The following is a 12,368-nucleotide window of genomic DNA, read 5'->3' on the forward strand; positions in this document are numbered from 1 at the left end:
GATAATTACAATTACACTGAATATAAAAAACGCTTTTTCACGCTTAAGCATGTGCTAATCTCGCTTAAGCTTGAAAAGCTTGAAGCTCGACATTCACGCTTCGGGGCGCTTCACGCTTTTTAGAACCTTGGGTACAAGTACGATTGGTTTAATAAAAGAGTGGACTCATGTGAGACCGTTTCATGGATATTAATATGTGAGACGGGTCAACTCTACCAATATTCACTATAAAAAATAATACTTCTAGTAATAATTTTTCATGGATGACCCAAATAATAGATATGTTTCATAAATATGACTCATGAAATTGTCTCACATTAGTTTTTACCTTAATAAAAAATGCAAAGCTGTAATACATTGGCAATTGTTCGGACATCAAAATTTTTGTTTTCATTTTTTTTTTTTTCAAAATAAAAATGATCGTTGTATGTAATTAGAGAAAAAACTTCAATCTATGTTTTAACTTAACATGTCCTCTCTAGGTCTTAAAAGCTTAGTTTAACTCCACAATTCTAAACAAAAAGTTCAAATACATTCTGGTCCAGAAATGATATCAGAACCGATGTAAAATTATTTCAAACATACAAAATTATTATTATTGTGTAATTAAATATTTGAGAAGGAGAATTTTCTCAAATAATATGGATCGAACACATGTTTGAGATTAATTATTTGCAAGAATTATTCCAACATTTTGGAATAAGATCAAGGTTAGATATCAAGAGCAATGTGAAACTTATTAGAAATCAAAGGTAAATTTATGATTCGGTCTAATAAGCTCTTGAAAATAGTATCAGATTCATCTATGTTCTATGAAGATCTTAGAGAAATCGGTACAGAATTATGACAGTATACTGTATTATGTACGAGAATAAGTGAAAAAAAACCAAAACATTTAATTAACGAAAAAAAAATGATCAATTTAATTAAAAATATTTTAGAGAAGAAATTAATCTGATGACAATTTTAGAAAAAAAGATCTTGCAAAATATTTTGTAAATCTCAAAATCGTAGATTTGGAGATGAATACAAATGGGTTGAAGTGTTGAACCACCCGCAATAAGTCGACGAGGTAAGCTTGCCAGATTAGCAAAAAGTTTTTGTTTACCTTAAAACTGATCATCGAGCGATTTACGTAAAAAAAAATTCTTAAAATCGTGTTGCTGAGATACGGTTTCCACGTGATCACTGACAAAATGGTAAAGGCCCCCCCCAAAAAAAAATTAAGCTGTCCCCAAAAATTTGAACTACTCTAAATGAAACGCGTGCACTCTCTGGAAGGCCCTAACCGCCATACCCTTCTGCTAAAAAAGATATTTGTACCCAGAAGATCTTTATACATGCTGATTTATCTTATTTTGCATATAGTTTGAAACATGAATTCCAATGAAAATATCTTCGACCGTTTACCGGATGATGTTGTTTTTTTAATTTTTAGCAAACTACAAGATGCAAAATCTCTTTGCTTATCCATGTCTGTCTGCAGACGTTTTCAGTTCATAGTTCCTCGTGTTTCTGAAGTTTTCCTCCCCATACCTCGGAGAAGAGCTGTACTTAATGACAATGGAGAGGAAATTGTTACCATTAGAAGAGGTTTCATGAATCCTTTTTTCCGAATCCTGACGAAACCCTTCCATTTCGTATCTCAGATCATCAAATTCAAGTCTAGGAATGCGGAAAATGATTGTGATTCTTGCTCATATTATGAACCTAATGATGTTTTGAAACCGTTCGAAGAAATTCGCGCGCTTCACCTCAGGATACCGTGCCATGTTATTCCGAAACCATGTTCAGGAACAGGTAAGAGTAATTCAAAGACATTTCTGAGGTGGAAGGCAGATTTCGGGGACCAACTTCGCAGCTGCGTCATGCTTGGAGCCAAATCCTGGACTGAAAAGTGTAGAAACGAGGAGAATTTCCAAGAAACAGTGCCCGGATCGGAGCACGAACAGCGTGTGATTTCTGATGGTGAGATGAAGCTGAGGATTGTATGGACGATTTCTTGTTTAATCGCGGCCTCCGCAAGGCATTATATGGTTCAAGAAACGGTGAAAAGTCAGAAAATGATCGAAACTGTGGTGGTTTCGGATGAAAGTGATCAGGGTTGGCTTTGTATGAACAAAGAACAGATCGAGGAATTGAAGGTGAGTGGAGGAGTGGGGGTGGAGTGCAGAAGTAGATTGCCAGCGTTGAGGATGAAGATGTGGTATTCGGAGAAGATGGAGCTACCGGGTTGTGGGAAGGTAATGGATGGGGCGACGCTGGTGGTCATATGGTCAGCAGGCAACGGGGAGGCGGAGGGTAGGAGCACCGTAGACTTGGTGCGGGCGGCATTTGGTGGAGAGGGGGAGGAGAAGGTGGTGGGGGACTTTGCTAGGAAATTGGTTGGGGGAAAGAAATGTTATGTATTGGAAATGAATTCGTTTTAAGTTCTTTTCTATATATGAATCCATTTTGAGTTCGCCAATGTAATAAGTTTTATTTCCGATCTTATTGTTTGCTTTGAAGTATTCTGCTTCTGTGTTTCTACCAGGGAAGAGACTGCAGACCTAAGTGACAAAAGTGAAAAGCTAGACGGGTAAAAAGACATTTCTGAAAATAACTCGTGAGGAAGATTTTATCCGGGGTGGCTACTTGATTTTCCTGATTCACTGGTATAGAAGATGAGCAATCACATTGACTAAAAGAAATGTATGTGCGCCTTCCCTGTTTTCTGCATTCGTGCTGTGCTGTTTGAAATGGAAGTAAAATTCAATATACGAAATTTTTTCACTATAAAATAATTCAAATTACAAATTTTGATAATAAGTATACCACAAATACAGCTACATAATATAGCAAATAGCCAAGGACAATTGTCTTTTCCTCAACAATTACCTAATATTTGCTCTTAGCTTACAACTAATAAAATATTTATAACATTAGCTCTGATATTTTGAAAACTATAATTATCAGTATATAGGTGATATTTCAAATCATCAAACCCCAAAGATACTCTTCAAACGTAATTTGCTTGAGAGATATGCTGCATGTTCTAGCGCACAAGCAGCATATGCATTTCAGCATTTCCAACAATGAACAGAAAATTTGCACGAATTTTCAGATCTAGCAACAATCAGGTAAAACCTCTCCTAGAAATCTGAAAAAGCAAGCTCACCTCCTTCGTTCATCCCTCAACAAAAAAGAATCAGAACTTTACATATGAATATCCAAAAGCTGATATATGATACGGACGTTTTCCGATCAAACATTAACCAGTAAGTGAATAAGCCCTGTATACACTCAAAAACTGTACCAAATCCAAGAGTATGCATCAATCAACCACACTGGATCAATTTTCCATCCATAAATTGCACAAACTGATGAGTCCTCACAAGACCAGATGCAAAATTACGTTCACCATTTCGGTTCATGGATTCAAGTCAGCGCACTTATTTCTATCAAATACTGTATTCTATGCTCACCCCACAATCAACGAGGGTTGTCCATATTCGTGTCATTGCCTTCTTATTCGGCATCTTCATCACATGGACAATCTTGCTCCTCAACCTCGTGAGCCAGCAATTCCCCGTTTCCACTATGTAGTCTGGTGGATAACGTAGGGGATATTGGCATATGATTACCTAAATGGGTTGATGTATAGCAAGAAAGCCATATAAAGAACAAGGAAAAGGTCGATTTTATGTGTGGAAAACTGAAAATTGCTTAATCACGAGAGCAGTATCAGCATGTATCTCTAAAAGATGAACTTCTCTCAAAATCCTTGGTGGCGTGCAACAACATAGTCCCTGACAGCACAACAATAAAGCCACATATTTCTGACATGATACTCCCAGCACTTTGGCCCTCCCAATCCTACGACATAATGTTCCAGAACAAGGGCTGTGTCACAATTTCAAACTGGGATCTCGGATCTTGAGGGACTCTAGTCACTTCCATGTAATTCTCATCCGATGTTCTGCTAAAAGATGTTTTTTGTGGAGACAAGTTGATGATGGTTCATTTCAAGTGCAAGCCACTTATCTTTTAGGCTTGGCGTGCATTTGTTCTCAAATAGCATCCGAATCAAACTTGAGTCGTTAAAAAAATCAATACTCAAGCTTTCCTCGAGCTCTTGAAACTCCCACTGAGCTTGAGCCTAAGTTTTAGCAATATATTGACCAAAACACCCCTCAATTTTTAAAAAACATTAAGATCGCCTCGGATAAAAAATACTAAAAATAAAAGTAAGTACAATTGAGCTTGAGTATTCAAATCTACTAATTGAGCTCAACAAAAGTTGTTGAGCAACTTGAACTCGAACTTCACCGAAGTTGAGTCAAGTTTGGACAAAGCTGCTCTCGACCTGCCTGTGACAAGCTTGACTCATTTGTAGCACTAAGTTAGACTCAAGCATGGTGTTATTAGTCTCAAGGAGAAAGTCTATTTTAGGATTATAATCGTATTCTTATGGACTCGAGCATCAAAATAGAGGTAGAAAGAGGAATGAGAGATATGTAAAGAATGAAGATGCGAGAAATAAACAAATATTACCTTAAACATAATGACGCTGGCAAGCATCGCAAGTGAAGTAAACATGACATAATATAATGGGGGAACAACGGCCGTGTTGAAGGTGTCCAACGCCTGTTTCACCACCATAAACATGCTGTGAGAGCTTCAAAGGCTGATGAGATCAAAAGGATAAAAATTGTTGACAAGAATCTTTTGGAGTGTTAAATAGGTAAGAAATCCCAAACCAAGAAATTGTGAAGAGATAAAGAACATCAAACATAGGAGTGGACATTTGGCTCTAGTATCTGGATAAGCCCAGAAACAATGAAGTTTTGGTCACTCCCACTCGCTAGTCAAGTGGAACGCCACCTTTCTATGGTATTTGCTTTCATCTATAAAAGAAGCCACCTCTATTGGAAATCCTCTCTCTTGAACTTTCTTTTTACATTTGCCTTTATCCTCCCTCTTTCAGCTTTCAAACTAGCCTTTTAGCAAAATCTCAATCTGAAACGTAATCACTGATGGAAGTTTGATTGGTAATACAAAAACATATAATCTCAGATGGCAATCTGTTGATCAAGAATGACTGAAAATGCAATGAAACTTGGTGACAGAATTCCCTTTAACATCTTCAAGTACTTTTTTAATCGTATACAAAAGCCCATTCTTTCAGGATATTCATCAATGGCATCTTTGAGGAACAAAGTGTTAGAGTAGGTGTCCGGCAAGCCAACTTGTGGCTCAGGCTTTATTGACTCTAATGTAAAACAATATTTATTTTAATAATATTTTACGATTTTATTCGATTATGACATTATATTTTATCTTTATACCCACGTAAGCTGCATAAATACAGTCCTTGAATATACTATATGTAACATGAGGTATGCGTCCCAACGTAAGATCACGAAACTCATTAGGAAGTGTACCGTATATTTTAAACAGGTTCTTAATCGAATCAGCCGCCTAAAACAAGGATAAATGTCGCTCGAGCTTGAGACTAAAATCTGTGGTGTAAACGCCATGTTTCATTGTCAAGGGCATAGAGATGTCCATTCACACAGATAGGTGATCTTATGATGATGCACTGAACAACCCTTCCTCGGACTATCTAAGTCGTTCTCACTTATCGAGTGGAATAGTCTGCAGTTATAGTTTCGATATACGTATGAGCAAATGCATTGTAGTCGGGGATTCACCGTTCGCTTATGGGTGAAGGTATCCTATGTGATATGATGAGTTAATAGTGCAAGGAGTCTCTGGCCAGAGCAAGAAATGTGCTTTAGGGAAAGATGTTTTCCTAGTTGCACATGCCATGCCACTATTAGTACTCAAAGATAAATCGTATCGTTATCGAATTCATATGCAACTCTCGATACACCAATGGTTGTAGATTTGATCGAGATAGATGTGTTGAAGGGACCATACTGTACGCTAACCATGACTAAAGGTTCTTGCTGACACTATCAGTGATACCTAGAAGATCATGGGGCGATGCTACTAGACGCTCTTACCGTGATCCGATGGGTGCAATCAGAAATGAGTTCTGACATTTTTGATCAAGGAGTTGATGAAAAGAATGAGGTTATTTAGGGTAAACCAGAATAAGAATAAATGTTATTCTGAATCTCATGTAGATGTGAACTCACGGCTAGCTGTATCACTGAACCATTGAGGGTCACACAAGTATCGAATTTTGTGTTCCCGTTGAGATAGTCAAATTTCAAGAAGTTGAAATTTGGCGACTATAGTTTGATGGAGATTAAACATGAAGCTTATAAAGGAGTTTATAAGTTGATTCCATAGGATGAAAGAAATGGAAGTTTGCATGATTGCTAAATAAGGAAGGAGAGTGGAACTGTCTGTTTTGTGAAGGAGTTCACTAAAACTGTCAGCTGTCTAATATGGTAAGTGAAAATTTTGATCTTCGAAATTTTCATTATATGAACAAGATTTGCATCCTTGATACATCGACGCTCTCGGATGGTCGATCGAGGTTATAATGAGTACAAAATCATTTTTTTAGTGAATTTGGAATTTATTAATTAAATGATTGTGCTAGTAATGGTGACTACTAACATGCATAAATTCCCATAAATATTCTAGAGGAGTCTAGAATTAAATTAACCAATGAGTTATTTAATAAATTAAATAATGGTTATTTAATTTAATATACATATACATGTAATATTTTATATGGTGATATAAAATATGTGTATATAATATTATTATATAATGTATTATTAAAGGTTAATAAATACATTATATATTAATTATATTGGAGTTTAAATGTAATGAAATTATTAGAGTCTTTGTGAGAGAGGAACTCCTAATTAGATTAGGAGTTTCACTCTATAAATATACCATTATGATCAATTAATTGTTAATGAAAGTTTTCACACCAAACACATGAAAAATCCATTCTTTTCTCCCTTGAAAGTCACGGCCATCAAATTAAGGAAAGAAGGAAGAAAATTTTGGCAAAAGAGCAAATTTGCTTAATTATGGATTAAGAATCCATAATATCGATTAAGAATCAATAAGCACAAAATTAACAAAATCTTCCCATCTTTTAAAAGGCAAAGTCACGGCCACCTTGTAGGAAATTTGTGTGAAAATTTCGGCCACTTTTTATCTTCCATCGTCGCGCCGCCGTCGCTGCGCCGTCTCCGGTATTTTGGAAATTCGAAGGCTACAATCTCAACGCACAAATTTCTTGCGATTTTTAGTGCAATCCAAGCGAGGAAGACAGTCTTCGATCGTGAACTTAATCAGGCAATGAAATATGAAGAGTATTTTGTAGGGATTTACAAGAAGGGCTATATCCGCCTAAACCCCGGAATAGTTTGGAGTCCAGCGCTAAGAACACAAATGTATGATTCTAAAACACCCTATGAATGATTTTAAACACACGATGCCCAAGAACAATAATTTTAAACTTCTCCTGCGTCTTGGTGTGAGAAAACGATGTCCCAACACAAAGAGGAAACATGGGTAATCCATACGAAAGAAACAATTTTTCACTAAAAAACGAAATGTGAATAAATGCATAAGCGAATGGTCCACAGTGTAATGCCCTAGGCCAACAGATCCACGCAAATGAGACCATATAGCATCGTCACTTCCCAAAAGTGAACAAATCAAGTACCTAAAAAAGTCCATTGCATTCTAATACAAGGATACTCACTTTCCTACCACAATATGATGTGGACAGGGTATGATACATTGCACCAGACTCTTCAAAGTGCCATGGTATATAGCCATGTTGGCAGATATGTCAAGGTAGTATTAATAATATAATAAACATGTCAAGAGATGAGTGACCAGGTGCTGGAATGATTTCATGGAAAATGGGTTTCTGTGCAGGAAAAACACTATCAGAGAAGAAATCCTGATGTGTAAAAGGAGATGGCCGGTCCATGAAGAGAAAAATGGTTTCATGAAAAACCACATCCCGGGTGATGTACACCTCTTTTGTAAGGAGATTGAGGAGTTTATAAGCTTTGTAACCATTTGGATACCCCAGAAAAACAGATTTTATAGCACTGAGGGGAGAATTTTTATTAAAGTATTTCTTGAAGGAGATGATCATATAAGACCTAAAGATATAGGAACAAATGTTGAAACAAAATGCATTGAGCAAACACGTTTTGGTTTCTGATGTGAACAGGGACGGACCTATGCTTGACCCGTCCTAGGCTGTAGTCCAGCCCAATTTTTTTTTTTTACAAGGAGTTAGAGAGATTCAAGACAATTCTAATTTTTTTTGTAAATATATATAGATATTTAAGCACAGTCTAATTTTTTTAAAAGATATCACGGTGCAAATAACTCATAAAAGTTAATATCTAGAATACTTATTTAACTTTCACAGTGAATAAATGTAGATTTTCGTTATTTCAAAAGGGGTTTGGTGCAAATAACTCATAAAAGTGATAGATTATTTTATCAGCTCTTTTATTTAATAGAATTTAATTTTGAAAGTACATTTAAAATATATTAAAAATAGTTTTAAAATATAAATTTTGAATATAAGTGAAACTTGTCCTATATTACACGAGCTACATATTAATTTAAATAATATATAAATTTTGAAAAATGATATTGATTAAACTTCTTTTTTGAAAATTAACTCTCCTATTTCCAATACGTTAGGAACAATAAGTTTTTTTTAAAAATATACCAGAAGGGAGCTCGATTGTAATTGGATTCATTCTTGGTCACAATAATAAGGTCTTCTCGCTGTATTCTAGAGTCTTCTTCTACTTTACGCATTATTCTCTATTCTTCACTCTCGTTCCAGATGAGATCGTCAATCTCGAAAATACTCCGTAACTAAAATAGTGCGGAATAAAACTGAAGGATATATGTGAATATTTAAAATGACACTTTCATGACTGGAAATAAAATACCACGTTTTACAAATCGCCCAAATCGTCGTCGGTCTCATTTCCTCGATCCCGTATCGAATAATCGCATGAGACATGAAACTCAAGAAAATAATTTAACGTGCATCACATCAACACAAATAATTTAAAATAATGCCAATTTATAAGTCATACATTGCTAAAATCATTTTAAACTTAATAAATAATTTAACAATTTAAATAAATGCTTTACGTGTACCGATTTGAGCTCTACAGACTGACTTTGGCGTACTGATGATTGAACAAGCAGATCCTTCAAGCATTCAGGATCCTAATTTAACACTTGTTGTATCCAAGGAACTTCCAAAAATATAACCTTATTTTCCTGATCTAGATATATCTTGTTAGACATGAATTTTATTGTGGCGATGATAACTAAAACCAGTAGACCAGCAAACCAGAACAACAGAATATCTTATCAGTAGCTGCTGCTCTAGTAAAACTAAACCAGTAGAAAAGGAATAACAATACAAACCAGTAGAGAACGTTTTCTAACGTTGCTATCTTAATTGTTACCGTTAAAGAGTTCCTAGTACTAGTATTAATTGCAGCATTAAATACTATACGGAGTCATTTAATGCATATTACCCAATTAAGTATAAAACAAGACTGATTGTTTTATAGCTTTTCTGCAGGAACCTATTTCGGTAATAAAGCTGATTGTATCAGTCATCTGAAGACTTCTCTGATTGTGAACGTTGAACTCAGTCGATTATATATACTTGGATCAAATCCTTGTTCGACACGACACTTCGCATAATATCATTTTCAAGGAACAAAGCTACTCTCTTATCAAACGAATATCAGTTTTCCTTGAGCACTTTAAAAGTTCAACACAAAGAAAAGTAGCACACGCTTAATAGCTTATATCTGATCTTTTGTAGATCATCTTGTGCTACTAATTCTTACACTCTTCACGATCTTTACTGCACTAATATTTTATCAGAAGAGTCTGTAATCTGAAAAGAGTCTTTTCAGAACTTTGTGTTTCGCATTTTTGTGAGTTGAGAAACTAAGAGTTTCAGTAGGCTGAGGTGTAAGTCCTTCTGAAGTGGGTGTGTACAAGTGTTGTACTGTAATATCCAAAGTCTTTTAGTTATACCTTCTGGAAACAGAAGAAGGGGAGACGTAGAAGAGTTTATTTTCGAACTTCCATAAACAACTGCTGTCTACTGCTTTATTGTTTTTCCAATTACTTCATCAGATTGTTTCCGCACGTTCTACTATAATCAGGTGAAAGTATTTGCACAAGATCAACTACTATCCTTAACAGGATTTTAGTACCTCATCAGAACGAAAAACGAGTAGAGTTTATTCACCCCCCTCTAAACTCAACTTCGATCCTCAACATATCTGATGGAAATGCACTATACCAGGTTCATTCGAGCCTCATTGCTATTTTTGTTTCCATCATAGTTCTTAAAAGGATTAATATGAATACCAAGGAAGCTTTAGAATCATTCAAAGAAAAGATGCTCAAGAAAGTGTCGAACCTATCTAGAAGAATGATTGATATACTCACTCGTTTGGAGAATATTAAGAAGGCTTAGGCGGCTAATGCTACTTATCTTGGTGGACAATTAAGAAGGCCAATAATTTTCAAATTTGCACAAAGATTGAGATAATACGGCTAATTTCAATTAAAAGATTGATGGAGTCAGTTCTCAGTTAGCATATGTTCATGCCTATTTGAAGGCACCATCTGGTGTTGAAAAAAGAGAAAAAAAAAAGAAGTCTATTGAATCTTCCAGTCTGGCTCATAAGAAAGAACAACTGAAGCCAGTCGAAGATGCCAATTGACAAGCATAATGGATATACAAAATATTACCATAGAAGATAGTGTTTAGAGGACATGCTTTATATAGTCAGCAAGACAATTCAATTGTATATTCTATTTTGCTTAATGAATTCAGTATTTTGACTCAAAGGACATAATTTTGTCAAAACCAAGAAGGAATTTTTTTTAGAACATTTTAGGTTTTAGTGATTGAACAATAATGTTGATCCAATGTATAATTATAGAACATAACTAAACTGATTCAAGAAGAAACTGAATATTGACGAGCAAAAATTTTCTAGGAGTCCAACTACTACCGAGCCAAATTGATAGTGTAAGTCAAAAGAGATATAGATAGGAAAACTGATTTGAGGACAACTGATTGAGCTCAATTGATAACATTTTATTTCAGTCGATCAGTGAACCCAAATCCAAACATTCACTGAAGAATATTAATATAACGGCCCGAAAATTCGTGCTTGAAAATTTGCGGAAAATTAAAATTTTTCTTTTAAACTAAATGAAGTATCAAATTCATAAAATAAACTGTTAAATAATGTTTAATGTTTAAAAATAGCAGCGGAAGAATTTAACGTTTGCAAAGTAACAATTTAAATAATTCAACAAGAGATAAAATGTTTGAGCATAAAAATCGCAAGTGCTGAAAATGAGTTCCTCGGGTTCCACTACTGCCGACCCAAGCTAGCTCACTGGTCCCCGCCCTCGGCCCTGACCTCATCAGTACCTACAACAATCAAGTCTAGTGAGTCTAAAGACCCAGCATGCATATATCGTAAATAACGAGTACATAATATCGTAAAATTTTCATGGGAGTAAAATTATCATGTCATGAGGCATAATCGTGAAAATAATTCATCATGAGCAATTATAATACGTGCATAACTGAACTGAAAATCATAGTGAAAATGTTTGCTCCTCAGAGCCCTGTACTGAAATAGCATGTTATAATTTCCTGTTGAGATTATGGTCTACGCAAGTGGTCCCTGAACTGAACTGACCGGTAACTGGCGACCGTGCCTGTAACTGGCGACAGGACTTAGTAATGTACGTCTGATCAGACCACTGCCACAGTACTGGGTGAAACAACTGAACTGACCGGTAACTGGCGACCGGGCCTGTAACTGGCGACAGGACTTAGTAATGCTCTCATAATCGGTAACTGACGACCGGACCGGTAACTGGCGACCGGATTTAATCAAGATAGTAAAGTGACCACAAGCAATATCGCATAAATCTCAAAATGAATATTTTTGCACGTAATATAATTAGATAACATCATTAAATATGAACAATTTCGATCTTTTTGCATTAAAATCATGTACTTGCGATATTTAAAAATACCTATATGACTTGATTGAAGAGTGAAAGAAGATATAAACATGCCTTGGTTTGTTTTGACTGAAAACAAACAAAATAACGACTCGGCGCGGCGGAGACGGAGTGCTCTTCACTTCTTCACTTAATTCCTTTAAATTAAGCATGCACCATAATTATTATAATAGCATAACAAAATCGTAAACGTGATGCATGAACATTTTAAAATATTATGATTCGTGCTCAGGGCGCTGCTAGGACAAAAATCTCGCCCCGGGTGCAAAATGACCGTTTTGCCCCTGGAAACCCGAAAATTATCGTTTCAGCCCTGGACC

General features: G+C 35.6%; 1 protein-coding gene and 1 long non-coding RNA gene across 2 annotated transcripts; one reads left to right on the forward strand and one right to left on the reverse strand.

Annotated features, from left to right (window-relative positions):
• Positions 1-1,241: 1,241 nt before the first annotated feature.
• On the forward strand, positions 1,242-2,525 carry LOC140838101 (F-box protein At1g30200-like). Its single transcript, XM_073204185.1, has one exon. The coding sequence runs from the start codon at positions 1,377-1,379 to the stop codon at positions 2,427-2,429; it is 1,053 nt and encodes a 350-aa protein (XP_073060286.1). The 5' UTR covers positions 1,242-1,376; the 3' UTR covers positions 2,430-2,525.
• Positions 2,526-3,138: 613 nt separating this feature from the next.
• LOC140838102 (uncharacterized) lies at positions 3,139-5,158 on the reverse strand. The gene is made up of 2 exons (XR_012119533.1): positions 4,534-5,158; positions 3,139-3,855 (listed from the first exon to the last, which is right to left on the reverse strand). It is a non-coding gene; the product is annotated as an uncharacterized lncRNA (long non-coding RNA).
• Between the last annotated feature and the right edge of the window lie 7,210 nt (positions 5,159-12,368).

This window comes from Primulina eburnea, chromosome 8 (genome assembly GCF_022965805.1).
Source record: "Primulina eburnea isolate SZY01 chromosome 8, ASM2296580v1, whole genome shotgun sequence".
NCBI classification, from domain to species: Eukaryota; Viridiplantae; Streptophyta; class Magnoliopsida; order Lamiales; family Gesneriaceae; genus Primulina; species Primulina eburnea.